At 34.8% G+C, this 23,808-nt stretch overlaps 1 protein-coding gene across 1 annotated transcript in view; it reads left to right on the forward strand.

Annotated features, from left to right (window-relative positions):
* The first annotated feature begins 2,776 nt into the window (after positions 1-2,776).
* LOC129004939 (uncharacterized) overlaps positions 2,777-23,808 on the forward strand; it is a 76,868-nt gene continuing 55,836 nt past the window's right edge. The window contains exon 1 of the mRNA XM_054433661.1: positions 2,777-2,862. Within this exon, the coding sequence (XP_054289636.1) occupies positions 2,843-2,862 (20 nt within the window). The 5' untranslated portion in view covers positions 2,777-2,842. The remainder of the gene's footprint in view (positions 2,863-23,808) is intronic.

Below are 23,808 nucleotides of genomic sequence, written 5' to 3' on the forward strand. Positions count from 1 at the left end.
GATGGGAGGAAAACAGGAAGGAAGTGGTAGAGGCGAGAAGTTCTGAGTGTGGGAAACGTTTATGGTATTTAGATTCATTAGTTAGATAACCATTTATTGGATTTTTTTTAAATTTTTAGGTGATGTAGTGCTATTGTTAGTATGTGTTTTATATCATCATTATAAGCCATACGATATTTTTAAGAAGACTCCTTTACACTGTGCTGTAGCAATAAGGTTAGGTTAGATTAGCTCAGTTTGGCTTAGTTTTGTTTATGATAGGCCTCATAACAAATAAGGAAAGAGGCTTCAATTAATCAAAAGACGTTTTGTACAGGAACGATGGATTTACCTCCTATTGATAACTGTTGGAAATCCATTACGTATATTACCAATGATCCCTAGTAGCAAAAATATATATTAAATACATATGAATTTGTATATTACAAATATATTTTATATATCGAAAGTGTGTATTAATGACCATTTGATATAATATTTAAAATATATTAAATATATAAAAATATGTTTTTGAATTTATTTAATTTTTAAAAATATGTTCTAATAATATATTTTAGTGAATATTAACTTATTTAAATAAAAAATGTATATGATAACACTTCCAAACATCCCATGGGGCCTAAACATAAAAACACAAAATAATAAAGATTTAGTATGAAAAGCACAATTATCAGTTAAGTAAATTGATTAAATAGTTTATAAAAACAAATTTTGAAAGAAAAACTAGACAACAATTTTTGGGCCCATATGGGTCTTGTACCTGGGTCCTTCGACTTAGGTCCTTACCTCTGAGCTAACTGTGATTGTTCATAGTCATATAGTTTTCAAACGGCGAAAGAGTAGCCGACAGTTGCAATCGTTGCAATACTTAAAAATATTTTTGATACTATAGTTTAATATGATTTTGTTAATCTGTTTAGGCATGAAGTAGTTGAGTTGAATAGTGCTGTAGTGAGTAGTGAGTAGTGCCCACGAATACAAATACAGTAAACTACAAAAATTAATTTAAATACTATAACAAATATTATATAATTTATGACATAAGTAAATCAAATAATTATTTTTAGAACGTCATATACAACCGTAATTAGTTTCTTAAAATGTCACCAATCACTAGCACCCTTTTCTTTGTAGCCAATCATTCAAGATTTCCATGATCACATTCCTTGTCACATATCGCAATAAAAAAAGCCCATCAACACCTTTTTCGTTTGACCCACATGTAGCTGTTGAACATGTATAGTGCATAACTTAACTTTATGCATATTTTTTCTTTACATGCATGATAGAATGACACCATACAGAGTATGTATTGTTATTTACTTAATTTTAACGCTTTCACAATCACAATATTCATGCAAAAAATGCATGTATAAATTGATAGACATTATAAAAAAAACAAAAAAATGCTATTAATTTATTTGCCAATTATAATAGATTATATATATTCTATTATTACTGTATTTTATTAGTAAAAATATCCGACATGTTTCAAAATATATATATTTCTCAAATATATTGATGAAAACTTGAAATATATAATATAGTTTCAAAAACATTATATATATATATATATATTTAAAATATTCTCAACATATACAATTTTTAAATATTTTATAGGAAAAATATACATATAAAATATGTATATTATAGATTCAATACTTATTTTATCAATATATATATTATGAATCTATTATACATATTCAAAACTTAATATATCAAACTAACTTTAACTCAATTTAAAATTATCAAACTGTTATTAAAGATATATTATTTATATATTTTATTAGAGGTTCTATCAAATACAACTTTGAACAGGGCCGTCCCTAGGGTTGGCGGCGCCCGAAGCAAACTTGGTTGTGGCGCCCCCTCCCACCCAGTAATAGTCAGTCGCATTCGCATATTTTAATACTATGTTAATACAAATAGCCGCTGCGCGGCGCCCCCTCAGTCTAGGGACAGCGTGCCCCGGTTGCCCCCCCCACCTTCGGACGGCCCTGACTTTGAACATATAAAATATTTATAAAATACATATTTGTGCTACTTGGGGACTTTGGTTAATTAATGGACGAGAAGTTAGGATTGTTGTTGACTGCTATTTGGTTGATTTGCCCATACAAATAACATTGTGTTCACCAGTGACACCGATAAGTAGGCTAGGTGCGGGTGCACTCTTCCATTATTGCGCTCACGTTCACTCATCCCGTTACGCGCAGAATAAGCGTACTACTAGTATATTAAGTTACAAAAGTACCCTTTTTTACCTTTTTATTTAATAAAATTATGACATACATAGTGTTTTTGGCCTCTGGGGACATCCAAACGACTAAGTAAACTGATCACAGGCCCAGGTCTTACCATGAGACCTACAGTAATAGCTTATTCCCTATATGGGAAATTTTATAAAATAAAATGTAAATAATAACAACTTGTTGAAAGTCCATAATTATTTTGTATGTTATAGGGTAAATGGTAAATGGTTTTATTAGCCCTTAAATTTTGTAGTGAGTGAAACATTTAAATTTTTAGATATTTTAAGGTTTATCTTATCAAAATAGACATGGTGTCAAAATATACAGAAAAATTTATGGAAATAGCTTATAAGTACCATATGCAATGAAAAAGTGACAGTTCAAGATAAATGTTAGTACTTATTTCAATTTACCAAAGCTGAAAAGTGTATTTGACTTAAAGAGCATAAACTAATAAGGGTAAAATTGATTTGTATACTTTTCAATACAATTGCAAAACAGAGGAAAGATATCTATAGATTTGATACACACATGGCGGTACTGATAAAGATGTTATAAAATACAACTCCATTCTCTGCTGCCCTAGCAGCATGGGTTTCCTTAAGGCGAGGTATGTTTTATATTTAATTTTGTGATAAATGTGGATCATTAATTCCTTTTTGGTTCTGTAATTAGTGGTTACTATATTTTTGCTGTTGCATTTAAACAGTTCAGTTTCTTGAAATTATAATTGATAATTGAAATTATATTTTTACTAGCAACAGAACCCGTTGTGGTTAAATACAACGGTCTCTAGTAAAATAATGGTTATGAAACCATACACCACTTTACTCACTAATATTAATGGTACAGATTAAGCACATAACATTAGAATCACACACTTAACATAAGGAACACTCTTTAAACACAAATGTAAAATGTTAACAATAACATTTAATCAAAGAAAAATCAATTAAAAAACAATATAACAATAAGCTGTTAAATCATTAACACATGTTTCGTATGATTAGATTATGCATACTGGTAAACCAATTATTGCCATCTATAAAAAATACTGGTTTTTCTTTTCCGAGTAGGGTTAGCTCTTCTACACGACCGATTTTCATAATTTTGGCCTTAAACTAAAGGTATGGACGCACCACAGATTTGCCATCAAGCATCGGCATCATTTTGACATGTATTTCGAGTTTTGCACAAAATGCGTCCCTGTACATTTCTTATAAGAGTTAAATTTGGTTTTTTTTTCGAGTTCGTTTGGCTCTTCTACCCGCTTAGTTTTCATAATATTGGCCTTAAAATAAAGCTTTGCAAGCAAATATTTGTCATCAAGCATCATCATTAATCCATCTAATGTTATCTCAAAAAAAAAAACATAAATTTTATTTTTTTATCTTTTACTTCAAGATGTATTCCAGCAGTTCTAATTACATTACCCTATATGTTTTGGTCTAAAATCCTTTAGTGAAATACCAGCTTTCATTTTAGCTATTGATTATTAAGATTCCGATCTTAATAATCCTACCTAAAGCACACTGCTGAATCACGAATCAACAATAATTATAATCGTTTTGGTACATATCTGCAACCAATGATACATAACTCTATTTTTATTTAAGTTATTTTATACGTCTTGGTCTTAAAATACTTCAAAGGCTTTCACTTGAGATATTGATAGTTTTAAGCAGTTAAGTTAAAGATACTCTATCGCTCAATCATAAAACATAAATTTGATTATATCTTGGATATGGAATTTAGTTTTAGACATATTTACTCAATAATTCTAATTACGTTATTCTATTTGTTTTGACCTAAGAACCTTCAGTGAAATACCAGAATCCATTTGAATCATTGATTATTAAGATCAGACGGACCTTAAGCACACTGCTAAATCACGAATCAACAATAATTATAATCGTTTTGGTACTTATCTGCAATCAATGATACGTAACTCTATTTTTATTTAAGTTATTTTATACGTCTTGGTCTTAAAATACTTCAAAGTTGAACAACCCAAATTGTAAAAAAATGGAGTTATTTATCATCAATTTATAGTCAAACGATCTTGCTTGCAACCTTAACAGTAACTGTCGACGTTGATGGGCTTAACCTATAGTAAATCTTTAAAAAAAATCAAACTTTCATAATTATTTGCAAATATACACGAATTAGGCTTTCCAACGACCTACTAATTAATAAAATTGGTTCAGTAGAACTGTAGATTTAATTTACAAAGTTTGACAACAACATCTTTAATTCAGTATTTTCTCACCACTATAAATTGGGAGGTTGCTTAACATTTTTGCAAATAACTTTGAAATGGCGAGGAAATCGACCCAAGTGGAAGATGATATTCTGATAGAGAATAAAATTTCCTACAAATTAGTATTATGTATTTTTTGAAAATACTCAATAAAATCAGTCTAAAGCTTGGCTACAAATATAAAATTGGAAATATTAACATGGAAAAAGGCATTTTTAATATATTATTGTTTATTTTTAATTTTTCACCTCAAATATGTAATAAAATCAAACTTTCATAATTATTTGCAAATATACACAAATTAGGCTTTCCAATGACCCATTAAGTAACAAAATCGGTCCGGTAGAAGTCTAGATTTAGTTGTACAAAGTTTAACAAAAATATAACTAATTTAGTATAGTCTTACCACAACAAATTTGGAGATAACTTAGATTATTGCCAATAACTTTTAAATGGAGGGAACATCGACCAAAGTGGAAGTGATATTCTGAAAGAAAATGAAATTTACTACAAATAACTACTATGCATTTATTGAAAATACTTAATAAAGGCAGCCAAAAGCTGGCTACAAATAACTTGAAGAAACTTGAAAACAGAAACTTGAAAAAGCAGTTTTTAATTTATTTTTGTTATTTTTACTTTTTCGCCACAAATGCTTAATAAAATCACACTTTCATAATTATTTGCAAATCTACATGAATTAGGCTTTCCAATGACCCATTAATTAACAAAATCGGAAATCGGTCCAGTAGAAGTCTAGATTTAGTTGTACAAAGTTTAACAAAAATATCCCAAACTCAGCATTTTCTCATTACTATAAATTCAGAGGTTACTTAGCTTTTTTGCAAATAACTTTTAAATGGTGAGGAAATCTACCAAAGTGGATGGTGATATTCTGAAAGAGAATAAAATTTCCTACAAATTGATACCATGTACTGCTTGGAAATACTCAAAATAAGCAGCCAAAAGTCGCACCCAAATAAAAAGTTTGAAAAACACCGTTTTCAATGTATTTTTTTTTAAGGAAAACATGTTTTTTTATATTTTTCACCATAAATCTTAGCAAAACTAACTTTCATTATTGTTTGCAAATCTACACGAATTAAGCTTTCCAATGACCCATTAATTAATAAAATCGGTCCAGTAGAACTCTATATTTAGTTGTACAAAGATTTTTTAAACTGAATTATATATAGAAGAGATATGCTAGTTTATTTAATTTTTTATGTCTTACCTTCTCATCCTATGGCGCTAGGTTTTAGCACGGAAATGTTTTACACATTACTTCAGACTAGTCCTATACTGTTAATACTGTTCTATGAAATGGCGACCATGACCATACAAAGTAGGTATTTTAAGCCAAATATGAATGGAGGATGAGTGGAGCGATCTTGTAGTCTTGTTAGTGACTAAGGCCAACATTCCTTAGACACAGCTGTTAATTAATAGCCCATACAGCTAATGGCAATATATTGGGTCACGGCATTACCACATGGATAAAATCCATTGGTGATTGGCGGGATTTGAACCAGGGACCTTGGGCTCCAAAGCCCCGTGCTCTTCCACTATACCAGCTCACTCTCAAGGAGCTCATTAAGGAAATAACTCAGTTATTTGCTCAGCAGGGAAATATGCTATTTTTTCAAAAAATTTTGATAGAGATGGTAAAATTGACACCGGACGATGGTTGTCTGAGTTTTCTACTGAGCCTTTTTTTAAAAGATGTTTCACTTCAGCATTTTTTAATTGATATGGAAAAATTCATTCATCAAAACATTGATTTAAAATCAGACAAAGTGGCTCCGCTATAAAATTCATAATATTTTTTAATATTTCAACTGAAATCCCATCCCATTCTACTGATTTTTTATTTTTTAATCTTTTTATCGTAGTTTTAATTTCTGATACAGATACATGTCTGAATTTGAAATTAATTCTTTGATTAATCATTAAACTATTCACTAAATTGGATGCAGTATCTAAACAAGGTATGCAATTAATGTCCTTAGAGATGTTTGCAAACTTTACAATGAGAAAGTTGGAAATAGCCTGACCATGAGTTATCAGCTTATCTCTGACACACAAATCAGGGAAGTCCATATATTTAGATCTCAAGACACCAAGTTCAGACTTGACAACAGTCCACACTGCTTGGCTCCTGTTTTCAGCTGTGGTTATTACCTTACAGCTCTTACAGTTTAAAATTTTACGGGCTCTATCACAAACAGCTTTAAATATTTTTCTGTAATTTCTGTAATAGTTTTGAAAATTCACATCCTTATTAGTCTTAGAAATTACACATAATTCTCTTTTTCGTCTACTTGATATAATGATTGATAATGTCTACATGGCCGCTGAAAATGTTCACGATTTTTCCGCAATCGTGGACAACTATGACGTTTCGTGACCGCGGGGGCGGCATTAAATGATGATGTCTTCACAGCTGCGGAAGATGTTCATGATTTTGCCGCGATTGCAGAAGACGACAATGACGTATCTGTGGCCGTGGCAGTCAATGATGATGTCTACACGGTCGCAGGAGATTTTCATGATTAAAAAAACTAAATTGGCTATTTAGAATTTTTCATTGCTGCACTTTTTTCTATACTTGAAAAATACCCGAGGGGGTATTATCTTAATAATATACCCTACTTTATGTCATTAATACTGGAGTTGGTGTAGTATAACAAAGTTATTTTTAAAATTTGGTTTAACTATAAAATTTGGTATAAAAAAAAAACTAGTCTTGAAAATTCTGGAATTTAGTCTGTATTTAGTCTTGAATTTTAAAATGGAAACAAACTAGACACCCTGATTAACTGCATTAACATAACCTGTCTGTCACAATTTTAATCGGCGTTCTTTTGGCTAGTAATAACCTTAATTAAAAACCTGAGTAAATGCAGAGTAAAAGGCCTGATGTTCACTTTGTTTTTTGTTTCCCTTAACTTGAATAATAATAATTAAATCCTTCAATGAAAATGTTAATAAGGGTTTCTTGGACATAGTAATAGGCTACTCTTCTAGACTTTTATGGAAACATAGATTAAATGTCCTCAACGTACCAGATCGATTTAGCCTTAGGCAATGATCACAATTAGTCAATGTTTCCTAATACAAATTGTAGCACTTCGGCTAACATCCTCGTTCATTGTTTGTAGGAATCTTCATCTTTTATGTGTTCTACAATATAGGCTAATAACGAAAATAAATTCTCAAAAAACATTATCTCTATTTCATTTACTCGGTGGCGTTCTACGACTTTTTATGTTTTCACAGTTTGCAAATCGGTTCTTTCAATAATTTTCAAGAAATACAGTACTGTGTCAATTCAATGTTCTTATTTGGATAATATATCAAATTGTCCAGGCTTTCTCACTTTTTCCATTGTAATATGTATGCAAACCCAAATTCTAAGAGTAAAATTTCAAACAGGTCAGGAGGATTTAATTTTTTAGGATACATTTCTTTGAATTTCAACTTAAATATTAACAGCAATTAATTATCCAGCTGATCATAATGTAAACAAATATGCTCTTCATTAGGATAACAAGGTAACTTTAAAAGCTACTGGGACAGAGCCCAAGGGATTTAAAATTAAATTTAAGGTCAGTTTGCAAATCTAAGCGACACGCTCTTTCAATGAGACGTCAATGGTCAAAATTGGTTAAGAAATGGCAAAGGAGTTTAAAGGAAAAATTTTGTGTTGGCGTATTAATTATATAGATATAGATAGATATGCAGCCTGGTTTGCAGCCTAAAAATAGTCTTATTGGAAAGGTAGAGCTGGACGGTCAAATTCTTGTGGTGTCTGATTCTGTTAAGGTGTTAGGTATCAGAATTGATTCTCAACTCAATTTTCGCTCACATGTTAGTTACATTTGTCAGAGAGTCTCAAATAGGTTGAGAATTTTACACCGTTTGAGAGGGATACTATCTGAAAATGCTAAGCTAGAATTGGTCAAATCAACAGTCTTCCCTATTATTCACTATGCACTTCCATCGTTTGGTGAATGTCTTACTCTTGACTGTAGAGTTCTTCTTACGAGGTTGCAAAACCGAGCCCTGAGGTTTGTCTTCAATCTGAGGAAGTTTGATCATATATCTGCCTATCGCAAACAGGCTAAGGTACTCTCTTTGGAAAAACAATGTTTTCTACAAACTGTTTTAATTGTTCACAAGACACTGTCTTCTAATTTGCCTCCCTATTTGAAAAGGAAACTTATGCCTCGAACATCAGTTAGGGAACGCTGTACTAGGCAGGACGGCTTGCTTGAAATGCCGAGAGTGCGGCGTGAGATAGGTAAAAAGGGGTTCTCATACTTTGAACCCCAGGCATACAACACCCTCCCAAGAAACATGAAAATCACGTCATGTAATTCATTTAAGGCCAATCTAAAGTTAGTTTAGTTCCACTGTTTGTAATTATTGTGTACTTGTAAACTTTTTGTGACTTTGAGTTGTCTTGAAAACCAGTGTATCTGAAGACCGCTTTAAATAAAGGTATTTTATTATTATTATTATTATATATAAATAAGAATATTGACATTTTTTTGGGGACAAACGCATGGAAAGCCACAGCAATCCGTAAACGGTCGAGCGGCTAAGCGGAAGCTATAAAGTAAGCATTTCGTTTGCAAGAGTGGTAGTGCTGGTAACAGCTGGCGAGTAGTCGACGACTGCAGCAAATCGAATACCGATAACCAATATCGAACGGCGATAACGCTCTAGCGGCAGATCGCAAAACCTTTCTTTGACAGTCTATATTTACTCTGTTTTCTATGCTTTAACCAACTGTTTTGTAGGTTTGAATAATGACAACATTCTGTAATAGTCATGATCTCGCCACAATGTTTCTACAGAGTGCAGCACAGAAAACTATTTTACTTTTGAGTAAGTCCAAATATATTAAACCCCAATCACAGCACACCTGTGCACTCATTAACATTTAAATTCTCTAATGTTAAATATGTAAACATAAAAACCATCATGGCAATGCCTTAATATTTTTATCTTTTGTGTGGATAGATATACCCACACAATCTAACATAAATTATTAAGCGAATAATAATCGTGTGTGCTATCTTGGCAATTCAAAGCCTCTCAATTGGTCACTAACCCACACCACATTACTGCCATTAAAAGAAGGAACTCCAATAATACTAATGCGAAACTTAAATCCACCGAAGCTGTGCAACATTACCAGACTGACGCGTTAAAAAATGACACCACAATTGATTGAAGCAAGGCCACACTAAAAAAAACAGGCCATAATGCTCGTATAGCATGACGTCACGATAGAAGACGGCAATGACGTAATGTTTGCCGTTTGTGATCAGCTGCTTGTTTTAATCTTTTCATGGAAAACAAAAATATAACCTGAAATACGTCATTGCCGTCTTCTATTGTGACGTCATGCTTGACGAGCATTACGGCCTGTTTTTTTAGTGTGGCCTTGATTGAAGCAAACATTATCAGTGGCAAGTTTAAAGGAGAAATAGTCTTAATCCCAAGAATACTGATGATTTTATCCAAATTACCCTCTGAATTTAAGCAACTACAATTTCCTTTGTGTCTTGCTTTCACAATCACCTTCATCCATCATCATTGCATTAGGGCAATCCCTGACTATCATCGGTTTAAATTTAGAAAATGCATGCTTTTCACACGGACAGCTGTATTTGTGTGCTCACGTAGTGGTAGGTACGCCTGAAAACTTGTATATTTATATACCTAATGTAAAAACAAAAAACATTGTTTATCCACTAGCAATTAAGTAAAATATTCTATTTTTATTTTTGGTATACCCTTTTATTATTCATCGTAAAGAACAAATTACTATTTAAAATAATAGTTGTTAAGCGCAGCAACTCGCACCGGGTAACTGCTAGTATATCCATAAATAAGCAAACTACAAAAATTAAATTACTCCCCATAATAATTTAAAATTTACATAAGTCATACCCCCGCCACAGCAAACCTGCCGACTAAGCGAATTTCCAGTTGCCTGAATAAAGACAACATTTATGGATATTGGATATACAGGGTGATCACTGGTAAACGTATGTTTTTGACTTTCGTAGTACACAAGGAATATCGTTCGGCGACGGCCAGGCCGGAAGTTGTTGTGCTGTGTAGGGGGAAGTTTGCAGTTTCAATTTTTGCCCAGATGTGGAACCTTGAGCATCGTACGTTTGTCATGCGATTATTGTTATGTAATATTATTTCTATTGTACTGTCAAATATTTCTTCAGCTGTTTTATTTAAGACTGTTTTGTTTATCTATGTAATGTTTACAGTTTTGCGTAATTCTCTCATGTAAAATGTAGCTGATATTAAGTTGAATAAAACCATATAAATTTTGTTTCCAAACATTTCTTTTCATAACAATTTATTCAACTTAATCTTTTAACTATATATTATTACAAGTTCTTCTATACAATTTCTATTCTATCTTCTCTATTCAAGTTTATTCCAAGAAATCTAAATGGATAAATTTTTCAAGCCGGAGCGCTTATCTTTGGACCCTAATGACCCCCATTCTGATCGTCAGTGGAAACATTGGAAAACCACTTTCAAGAATTTCATGGAAGAAATATGTGCTGCAGAAGATGATCAACTACAACTTCTAACTAATTTTGTGGACTACAACATATATGAAATAATCTCAGAGGCTGATTCTTATACTGAAGCTATATCTATTCTTGACAAACTTTTTATAAAGCCTACTAATGAGGTATATTCTCGTCATCAACTGGCCACTAGAAGACAGGAATCTGGAGAAAATATTGATCAGTATCTTCGAAAACTCAAAGAATTTAGTAAAGCATGCAACTTAAAATTTGTCACTGCTAATGAAAATCGTAACGAGTATATAAGAGACGCTTTCATTCAAGGATTAATATCACAGTCCATTCGACAAAGACTTCTTGCAAATCTAACTTTGACTCTTGAAGAAGCTTATAATCAAGCCATTACCTTGGAATCAGCTGAAAATCAGGCGGTTTCATATATTTCAAGCCCTTGTAACTCTATATCTCAGTCAACTCCTAAAAATGTTGATGTTACTGATACAAATGTTTCTAAGGCAGCTTCTGATTCGCCTTAACACCAATTATCCTCGTTAAGAAGAGAAAAATGTTTCTTTTGTGGACGGTCACGACACTCTCGAACCAACTGTCCTGCCAAAGACTCAGTTTGTAATATATGTGACAAGAAAGGCCATTGGGCAACAGTTTGCAATTCTCGCAACCAAAGTAGAACATTTAAGGGTAAAACAACTCAAAGTGAAAATACAGAAATTAGCTCAATGGCTTCCTCTCTTGTTGCTGCCTCACAAAAATGTCTTTCAAAAGCTGCAGTGTCACTGATGTTAAATGGCAAACCAGTAGATGCACTCATTGATACTGGGAGTTCCGACAGTTTTATATCCGAACTACTGTGAAAAGATTCAATATTTCTATATACCCAACAAAGCATGAATCAACTCTTGGTCACTGTATTGTTGACATTTTGTGCAATGTCCATGAATACCCACAGACAAAGCTGCTCGTCTTAACTGATTTATGTGCCAATGTTGTAATTGGTCATGGCATCTTCGGCAACATTCTGCTGTGGAGCTGAATTTCGGTGGAAAACGCCCACCCTTCAACGTTTGCAATCTACTTTGGGCTAAAGTATCACCACCACCACTGTTTGATAATTTAACTAATTATGTCAAGCCTGTAGCCATCAAGTCTCGCCGCCACTCTGAAGATGATAGTAAGTTCATAAAAAGTGAAGTAAGTAGGCTTATCAGAAGGCATAATTGAACCGAGTAAATCACCTTGGAGAGCCCAAGTGATTGTGGTCAACAATGGGCACAAGAGACGTCTGAGTATTGACTACTCTCAAACCATCAACAAATTCACACAGCTTGATGCCTACCCTCTACCTCACATTGAATCATTTGTCTCTAAGCTTGCTCAATATAAAGTGTTCAGTACAATCTATCTAAAGGAGGCATATCACCAAATACCTATTTGGAATGAAGATAAATTATTCACTGCATTTGAAGCTAATGGGAGACTTTACCAATACACTCGAATTCATTTTGGCGTAACTATTGGTGTGGCGTGTTTTCAAAGAACTATTGACCAGATTATAGAAACTGAAAATCTACTAGACACGTTTGCTTATCTGGACGATGCAACTATTTGTGGTCGTAGCCAAGTAGAACACGATCAAAACCTACAGACATTCATGGAAGCAACTAAAAAGTATGATCTTACCCTGAACAAAGAAAAATCTAAGTTTTCGTTGACCAGCATTCCAGTTCTGGGGTATATTGTAGAATGTCCATGCGTCCTAATCCTGACCGCTTGCAATCACTCTTGAATTTATCCGTTCCAACTGATAATGCAAGCCTTAAAAGAGCTCTTGGCATGTTGTCCTATTACACAAAGTGGATTCCTAAATTCTCTGAGAAGGTTCATTGTCTTACTACAGTCAAATCATTCCCAGTAGGCAGTAAAGAAATATTGGCTTTTAGACATTAAAAGACGATATAGCAAACTCCAGTATGTCTGCAGTTGAAGAGAATATTCCATTTACTGTAGAAACAAATGCATCTGAATCAGCTATAGCGGCTACCCTTTCACAAGCTGGAAGGCCAATGTGTTTCTTTTCAAGAACCCTAAATAAGAGTGAACAACATCTACCTACTGTGGAAAAAGAGCCCCTCAGAATATTCGATTCAATACAGAAATGGAGGCATTTCCTCATTGGAAGACGGTTTAAATTAATTACAGACCAGAAATCTGTGTCCTATATGTACAATCAGAAACACGAGGGAAAGGTTAAGAACAACAAGATTTTAAAATGGCGATTGGAACTAGCACCTTTCTCTTACGACATAGTGTACCATTCTGGCAAGGAAAACGTAGCAGCAGATGCATTTTCATGAGTTTCATCTTCCATCTCTTGTAGAGATTTCACAAAACTCCGTAGAATTCATTGTGACATTGGAAATCCTGGAATAGTACGGATGGTTTACTTCTTAAAAAGTAAAAACCTCCCTTACTCAATCGAAGATGTCAGGCGAATGACCGCTTCATGCTCTGTTTGTGCGGAAGTGAAACCTCGGTTCTACCAAAAATAAACCCATCAACACTCATCCATGCAATGGCTCCTTTCGAGAGACTTAATATTGATTTTAAGGGGCCAATGCCATCTATGACAAGGAATAAAATATATATACTGACGGTTGTTGATGAGTTTTCAAGATATCCGTTTGCTATTCCTTGCTCGGACACATCAGCATCTTCTGTCATCAAAGCACTTACATCAATCTTCACCATCTTTGGTATGCCTGCTTTTGTCCACTCCGACCAAGGTTCTGCTTTCATGTCAAAAGAACTGAGTGATTTTTTACACTCAAAAGGAATCGCCACTAGCCGATCTTCACCTTATAACCCTCGAGGTAATTCTCAAGCTGAGCAATATAATGGGACGATTTGGAAGACTGTATCTCTTGTTCTGAGAAACAAGGGACTGAAGACAGAACAGTGGGAGTATGTTTTGCCAGAAGCTTTGCATTGTATATGTTACACTCAATCTCCGAATTCGGACAATGTCCGAAATTTCTACCCACTTCGCGATGTGGATAGTGTAAAATACCCACGTCGCGATGTGAGCATTTAATTTCGGACATTGGCCGAAACGAAATGCCCAGACCGCGATGTGGGTAAACTGATTTACTCAAACACCGAAGTCGAAACCTTCTTCGGCGATTGAGCAAGTTCAAAATACCCACAACGCGATGTGAGCAAAAGTGATTGCCCACGTCGGGTAGTGGGTATTTCTAGTTTGCGCAAACGTAGTTTATAAACTACCGGTACCGTAAACCCATAAATCTACATGAAATCCACAATCACTAGGTAAAATAAATAAAATTTATGTTTGTGATTCTAATTATTTAATGTATAAATAGCATTTAAGAAAATACAAATAACAGCAAATTACCGAATTGGAACAAATATAAAAAGGGGTATTACAAATACATTGAAATTATGTTTTTCCGCTTTACAAAAATAGGAGTAGCCTTAAAAACGCCGATTATCACACAGTTCTGGTTACATCTTTCTTTTACCTATTGGCACAAGAGGTGCTGCCATGGCATTTAGAATTGCATTTTACGTTTGACACATTTACATGATTTACTCAAACAGTTCTTCTTGCAACCACATCTTATAAAACCTTGTTTTTTTTTTAAAGAGGTTGGCGACCCTTTTAACCTCTGATTTGCCCGTCCACATTGGCCTCTGACGTCTTGATTTGCTCGTTCGACAGACCAAAACAATATCTCACAAAAGGTAATCACTGAACATATATTAACTTCATCATGTGCATATCCCTACAGGACAGCAACAGTTAAAGAAAACACAATGCAGGTGCAGGTCCGTCCATCCTAATCGCAGATAGCGCAAATGGTAGGGGTAACATGTCTAAACTTAAATTCGGCGTTTGCGCAAACTAGTAATACCCACAACCCGATGTGGGCAACCCCTCTTGCTCACATCGCGTTGTGGGTATTTTAGATTTGCTCAATCGCCGAAGAACGTTATGACTTCGGCATTTGAGTAAATCAATTTACCCACAATGCGGTCTGGGCATTTCACTTCGGCCAATATCCGAATAAAATGCTCACTCCACGACGTGGGTATTTCACATTATCCACATCGCGGAGTGGGTAGAAATTTCGGACATTGTCCAAATTCGGAGATTGAGTGTAACAAATACGCTCGTTACTATGTACAGCTACGAATGAGACCCCACATGAACGTCTTTTCAAACACCAGAGATGATCACTTTATGGCACCCCTCAACCTCAATGGCTCATGAATCCAGGACCAGTATTAGTGAGAAGGCATGTAAGAAATAACAAATATGAACCTTTAGTGGAACAAGCTCGGCTGATAGAGGCTAAACCAGACTATGCTCGCATCAAGTATAGAGATGGTAGAGAGGCTCTGGTATCGGTGCGACATCTCGCTGTTCCCCCTGAAGCTATCCAATAAGAGGATGAGCTTGTGACTTTGGAAAATCCCAGTCAAGAACTAGATCCTGTTCTTCAAAGACCTGAGACGTGAATCTAACCTGTTTCAACCTGAAATTGGGAACTCTATTCAATCTGAAATCGAAGCATCCCCTCTGCATGAGATTGTGACCCCTACTTCTGTGAGGGATAATGAAGAAACCAACCTGCGTCATTCCACTATAGTCCGAAGACCTCCCACCTATCTAAGGGATTACATTTAAAAAAGATGGGGTGAATGTTATGTAATATTATTTCTATTGTACTGTCAAGTATTTCTTCAGCTGTTTTATTTAAGACTGTTTTGTTTATGTATGTAATGTTTATAGTTTTGTGCAAAGGTCGAACATTGGGTTCTTATTTATAGTGACTGTGTTGATTTTTGCTCTGTGAATAATTATCTTTTTTTAGGTATTTTTGAGCTCGGACTCTCTTATAAAGTTGTGACAAGTTTAATTCTTTGTTTTTTCTTTGTACTTGTTTCATAGTATCACGGAAATAGTTAAATTAAACAATAAAACTTTCTTCAAACATAGGTCTAACCTACAAGCTCCTCCTGTTACAAGAATGTCAACGTCTAATGTAAACAAAGCTAAGTATAATGTACAACAAACAAACAAGTTCCTTGCTATGCCTTTTGATGAAAATGTAAGTGATCCTGATGATGATTTTGTCTTTCCTAAACGTAAACTTACCTTTTCTTCCTCTGAATCTCAACCGAAACGCTATGTTTTAGATTCAAGTGAACTATGTAAAGGCAATAAATATCAAATTCTATCTGAACATTCTTATTGTTCTAATGGTAATGGCAATGGCAGAGGTGCCCATCCCCCCCAAGCCCAGAGGCGCAATCCCCCCCCCAATTTATGCTGTCGTCTATTTAAACCTACCCTCCCCCCACCAATTTATCTGAAAATTTTCCCTTTACCTCATAAAACGAGCATTTCAAGTATTTAGGAAACTTGAGGTACGAAAAACAAACTTGCTGATAATCAAATAGGAAACGTCATTTAACAATACATCATTATATCTAACTAAATGGAAGAATTAGAAGTTTTTCAATTTACAATTCAGAATCTCTATTGTCAGCCAACATGTGCTCAGTATTGCAATAGACAACGTCTTCAAAACGTACAACAATATACTCGGTGAATTACTCTACTCCAACACAGTACTGTAACTGTACAATATATTAGGTGGCGTTAATTTTTACAGGGCTTAAGAATTCAAAAAGCTTTAAGTACATTAATAATACTTTGGCAAAAAGTATCTTGTTTCAAAATTATAGGCAGAGTCACGAAATAAGACCAGAGAGCACAGATAAGACAGACTTGTTGCTCGCCACTCCCAGGCAGCCTTTTACAAAAATCACCGGGCAAAATACTCACAATACCTTAATTGCCACGAGTACAAAAGGTTTTTGTGACGAATTAATCTAATAATTCATTTTGATAGCATCAGGATTGCCTTTTATGACTAATAATGGTAGAAACGCATCTTGTCAGACAATCCGTTTGTACACAAAACACGAAACGTTAACAGATAAGCCTATCAATTCACGCGTGTATATTGCCGCGGGCAGGACTGAAGTAAACTGAATCAACTTATGACGGAAAGGCGTGGTCCCTGGATTGTCGTCTGTGTTATCAAAAGCTGATAATGGACTAACCAATATGGCGGCCATTTAAAATCTTTAATGCCAAATTTCATGAAAACCGTAAACATTAAGAAAATAGACTTTCAGATCAAAAAGATAGAGAATTTAAATCCAAATCAAACGAGACCTTTTTTGTTAAAATCGGATGACAAACAACCGAGTTATCAGTTGTTTTCTACATTCGGTAACGCAATTCAGTAGGTCTACCATACTGCTCTGTAAAATAATAAACAATATGGAGTCCGATTAAATTGTGTAACAGAATGTAGAAGAAAACTGATAATTCGGTTGTGTGTTATCAGATTTTAACAAACAAGGTCTTATTTGATTGGATTTAAATTCTCTATCTTTTTGATTTGAAAAACAATTTTCTTAATATTTACGGTTTTCATGAGATATGGCATTAAAGATTTTAAATGGCCGCCATATTGAAAAGGCTTGATATATTGGAATATGTATCTTGAAAAATGCCTAAAACATAAAATAATTCTTTAAAATCACAAACAGGCTGACAAACAGAAATCTAGGCATTTTAGACCCATACTTATATGGCATTTTATGTTTTTCTTAACCCAAGAAACAAGTCTACAAAATATGTCCAGACAATTTGGAAACACTCTCAGTCACTACAATAGTCCAATATCAGCTGTTGAAAACGCAGACAACAATCCAGAGACCACGTCACGTCGGTCCATTATAACCTGAACCTGATTCAGTTTACTTCCAGTCCTGCTGACGGCAATGTACACGCGTGAATTGATAGGCCTATCTGTAATCGTTTCGTGTTTTGTGTTGAATGTTTGTAACGTATTCTGACGACACCTCCAGAAGTGGTTCTCTTGAAAATCCTGACGATGGTGGAGTTAAAGAACCTCCAAAACATATGTAGCAAGTAAAATTCGACACTGGTATATTAAGGATTGTCTCATTGTCTGACAAGGTGCGTTTTTACCATTCTTAGAAGCAATCTTAATTACGAACGGCAAAATGTTGTTGGTGTTGATAGTGAGCTACTTAGAACCACTTTTTCTGGCTGCTTATAAAAAATTATACATTCATTATGACAGCTAGCAAAAAAATATCCCCCCCAAAATCCCTTCAAAAAAGTCCCCCCCAAAAATTCCTGTGGCGCAAACGCGCCACGGTACCCCCCCTCTGGGCACCCCTGGGCAATGGTGTGGATCAATCACACGAGATGGATGATTCTACTTTGGAAAACCAAGTAAATGACCCAAAGTTAAAAATCCCTCCTATATTTTTGCACAACGTAAACAACCACCAAGAAATAATAAAAGACGTCCGAAATATGGTAAAGGCAACTTTTTCAACTCAAGTTCGAGGGCAGTCCCTTAAAGTGAACTTGTCTAATATAGATGACTTTAGAAATTTGACAGCCTTTTATGATTCTTCTAACATTAAATATCATACTTTTCAACCCCTACATGAAAAAAAACTAGAAGTGATTGTCAGGAACGTCCCTACATCATTATCTGAGAATGAAATTAAAACTGAGCTAACAGATCAAAACTATCCTGTCATTAGCGTCACTAGGTTACTCAACAAAAACAAACTTCCACTCCCTCTTTGTGCAGTAGACTTAGAAAACAACGACGACGGCAAAGCTATCTTTAATTTAACCACAATCTGTTTTGCAGTTGTAAGTGTCGAAATGAAAAGAAAATCTAGGCAGATTCCCCAATGCACTTGATGTCAACCCTATGGGCACACAAAGAACTTTTGTAAGCTGGACCCAAGGTGCGTGCGGTGCACTGGTCAACATCACTACTCTGAATGTCTTAAACAAAAAACTGCAGCTCCTCAATGTGTTAATTGTGGCGAAAGCCACACAGCTAACTACAGAGGCTGCCAAGTATACGGTACCAGAAAATAACCAACAAAGATCACAATCGGGGTAGTCCTCGCAATCGCCCTCAAAATGCTACTGAGAAAAAAGAAAATACTCCTTCTCCCCCTGATTTGAATTCTGCTACTCATTTTCCTGAGATTCATACAAACTTTTCGCCTCAGGAACCTTCTACATCCAGAGTTTCATTTGCTAAAGTTGCTGCTACGAGCCGCCGCAACATTAATAATTCATTCTCACAAGAACAACATGATGATGCTCCTGATACGTCTGTGTTTCAAAACTTTGAACGAATAATCCTAGATGTGGTGAAATCGTTCATTCCTACTCTCAAAAAGATAATAAGTAATGTGATAAGCTCTATTCTCTCAAATGGATCAGGTCAATTATTTTCAAATTAACAATTTAACCCTCCTTAACTGGAATGCCAATGGGCTTAGAGATAAACGTGCTACTTTTATCGCGTTTATGGTTAGACATAGCATCGATATTGCGTACATTACTGAGACACACCTGACCAATGTGGAAAATTTCAAAATAAATGGGTATCCTATATACAGGGAAAATAGGCCTAATCCAATAGCTTCAGGTGGCGTTGCAATTTTTGTGCGAAGAACTTTGGACCATCATAATATATTTTTACCTCGTTTATCTTCGGTAGAAGCTGTTGGTGTAAAAATTAATTTAAGTCATGGCGCAGACTTTCGCTTAATTTCTGTCTACAAACCCCCAAACAAACGGCTACACAATAATGACTTGCAGGTGCTGTTTGCAGAAAATTGTTCGACTGTTTCTATGGGGGACCTAAATTATAAACATCAGATATGGGGTTGCAGAACCACAAACCCAAATGGAAACCGTTTGTTACGACTCACAAATAACTCAAACTTAATGATTGATGGCGCCACAAGAACCAACACATTTTCCATGGCAACCTAATTATCAACCAGATATACTTGATTTGGTTTTGCACAAAAACTTTACAGCTCCAATCATTCAAAATATTTTACCCGAGCTGGACTCTGACCATTCTCCCATTATAGTAACATTCTTCACGCAACCTCAATTCAGTTGTCCACCTCAACGATTAATTAATGGAAAGATAAATTGGGAAATTTTCAGTGCAGAATTGGATAAATGTTTAGGAAGTATGCCTAAATTATCGTCTTGCATCGAAATAGAAAACTCTGTAATAATATTTACCGAATCATTAAAAACTTGTGCCAGGAAAGTTATCTTAAATCCCTCACAATCCACGCCAAATAACGACTACTATCATCCTCCGATGAGAATAATGCGTCTGATTAGAGAAAAACATAAAGTTAGACGACTTTGGCAGCGATACCGTCTACCACACTTTAAAAGGCAACTCAACGAACTGGGAAGACGAGTGAAAACAGAACTCGAGGAATTTAGAATAGACAACTATAAGAAGTATGTTTCTGATATTCATCCGAGTGACCCAAATATGTGGAAAGCAACTAAACGTCTTTTAAGTACTCCTTCGGTCATACCTACGTTGAAAAAAGACAACCTAATCTGTGAGACTGATTCACAGAAGTGTGAACTGTTGGCAGATTTTTATGAAACTACATTTCAACCCACTGATCTTGCTGATTATGGTGACGATGAGATGGTGAACGAGACTTTGAATGGAAAATTTTTATCTGCTGAACTACCAATAAAGTTTGCATGCCAATCTGAAATTAAAGCAGTAATTAAAAAAATTTCACTCCGTAAATCACCTGGCCATGACCTTATTCCTAATATTATTTTGCAAAATCTCACCAACAAGGGCTTTTCATATTTCACATCAATTATTAATGCATGTTTGTCTAAATCTTACTTCCCTTCTATTTGGAAGCATGCGGAAATATCAGTTATTCATAAACCCAATAAACCAAAGTCTTCTCCATCGAGTTACCGTCCAATCAGCTTACTTTCTACACTTTCTAAAGTCTTTGAAAAAATCATCTTGAAACGAATTGCCTGTTACATGGATGCTGCAAATATAATTCCTGCTCATCAATTTGGATTTCGGCCAAAACATTCGCCCATAAATCAAATCTTACGTATATATGAAACGATAGTCAAAGGGTTTGAGAGGAAACAGCACACAGTAACGGCATTTCTTGACATATCTCAGGCATTTGATAAGGTATGGCATGACGGTCTTGTCTTTAAATTGATTCATTTTGGATTTCCAAAATATTTAACCAATATTGTAAAATCGTTTCTCTGTCACAGGACCTTCTCTGTTAAAATAAGTTCTTCTAAATCATCTATACGACGAGTCAATGCAGGAGTTCCACAAGGTTCAATTTTAGGCCCTGTATTGTTCAATCTATACATGGCAGACATCCCTCTTCCAGAAGACGCGTCTCATTAGCTCTCTACCCCGACGAAACTGCTATCCTGTGCCAACATTCCGACATCCACGAGGCCACGTATTCCCTGCAATACTCTGTGGATGCTCTCATTGATTGGTTCTACAAGTGGAAATTTCGCCTAAATTCAACTAAATGTGAGACCAAAATATTTTCCTTAAAAAAAACATACATTGCCACATGAAATTCAAATATATGGTAACTTTCTACCTTGGAACCCTGATAACCAGGCCATAAAATATCTTGGAGTATGCCTGGACAAAAAACTTAATTGGAACTACCACGTTAATCAAAAACTGTCGCAAGGTTATGCACGCCTTGCAAAGCTTTTCCCTTTAATCAATAGGAAATCTACTCTGAAGCCAGCTTGTACAGTTCTAATCTACAAATCAATAATTCGGCCCTTGATTACATATGCATCTCCTATCTAGGGATTAGCTATATCAAAAAACAAACTCTTCAAAATTCAAGTGATTCAAAACAAAATTCTAAGAATAGCGGTGAATGTTCTCTGGTTTGTTAGAAACAGGCATATACACGAAGAAATAGGAGTGGAGTCTATCTCGGCCTTTATTGAAAAAACCACCTCAAAATTTCTGAAATCTTTAAACAATGTTCCTGGTGCATTAACTTTTCATCTTGGTGAAGCAACTGAGAAAAGGAGGCTACGTCGAAGGCTCCCTCAAGATCTATTGGATGAATGAAGCCTAAAGAAGATTAAATTATTCTCTAAATTAATTATGTTACAGGGTGTCTCAGGTTTGGGCGAACCCACGATGTTATTATAGTTAATTTCTTATTAATTTTGTTAACACTTCTGTGTATAATGTCTACATTAAACCAGAAATAAATGCTGTAAAAAAAAGTGCGATTCTCTCATGTAAAATGTAGCTGATTATTAAGTTGAATAAACCCATATAAATTTGGTTTCTAAACATTTCTTTTCATAACAACGATATTACGCAAATGGTGAATCAGTCACTCAGACTCAGCGAGACTTTGTGCACATTTTAACATTGCACTGCATGGTGTTATCCCTGATCGTAACACAATATTGCGCTGGATACATAATGTTAACACAACTGGATCTTTGCTTAAGAAGAAACCTCCTGGACCGGCAAGGACAGTTAGTACCCCTGAGACATTTGAAAGAGTGCGCCTTGCAATACTTCCTGAGACCTAGCCCCTCATTTTGGAAGCGGGCATCTACTCTCGGACTTTGCCCATCCACTGTGAGAAAGATTTTGGTAAAATATTATAAATTTCATCCTTTCACGCTGGCAGTATGTCATCGATTGAGTCAAGCAGATAAGAGGCGACGTGTAAATTTGTGTGGTTCCAAAAAGATGGTGGTCCATACGGCTCGCATTGTAGAATGGAATTCCTTCAGCGAACATTCCCTACAAGAGTTAGCTCACGTTTTGGTGATGTCACTTGGCCAACTCGCTTACCGGGTCTTAGAATTCCAGATTTTTTTCTATGGGGATTTTTGAATTCTAGAGTTTACATAAACAAACCAAAAACAGTACAGGAACTTAAAGAAGCTATTCGCCAGGAAATCAAAGCCATTCCTAGAGATGAGTTAGCAAAATCCGTAGCAAGTTTTAAGGAATGCCTTTAACACTGTATCCAAGCAGAAGGCGACCACCTTAGAGATGTATTTTTTAAATACTAAATTGTAAGTAATTTTATTCTGAAATTGCTTATATTGTATGTATGTAAGATATAATGTATGTATGTAAGCTATATATTGTATGTATGTAAGATATGTGATTATCTGTCATTCAATAATTTTCCTCTATGTTTTTTTACAGCTGTGATATTATTATTAATGCAGCTTTGTCATATAAACAAATAAATATGAGTTTGTAGATGTGAACATAGCAAAATGTCTAAATACAATTATTCTTTCCTGTATCAACAGTAGTTATTTTCTTTAATTTCAATATCGTAGCAGAGCTTTGGTTACGTTAATATAACAAACTGTTGATAGTGAAGTACCTACTTATTTCTTTTTGTAACATATTATTTACTGAAAAAGGCTAAATAAAAATATGGAGTTTACAAAAGTGCAAATTGGACTTCTGAATGGGAAAGATAATTGGGCTACCTGGAAGTTCAAGATAAGTATTCTGCTGAAGAGTCAGTCTGGAGTAATGGATGTCATAGAGGGAAATTTACAAGCAACTACACAGAAAGAAGATCCGTCAACAGCAGAGGTAGCTGAGTATGAGGCATATTTAGATAAATTCAGGAAGGCTGACAGTATAGCTATGATAATTATTACCACAAATCTATCAGATGTAACCCTAGA

This window comes from Macrosteles quadrilineatus, unplaced genomic scaffold (assembly GCF_028750875.1).
Source record: "Macrosteles quadrilineatus isolate MER2022 unplaced genomic scaffold, UCM_ALF_1.0 Scaffold_1__1_contigs__length_201487025, whole genome shotgun sequence".
Lineage (NCBI taxonomy): Eukaryota > Metazoa > Arthropoda > Insecta > Hemiptera > Cicadellidae > Macrosteles > Macrosteles quadrilineatus.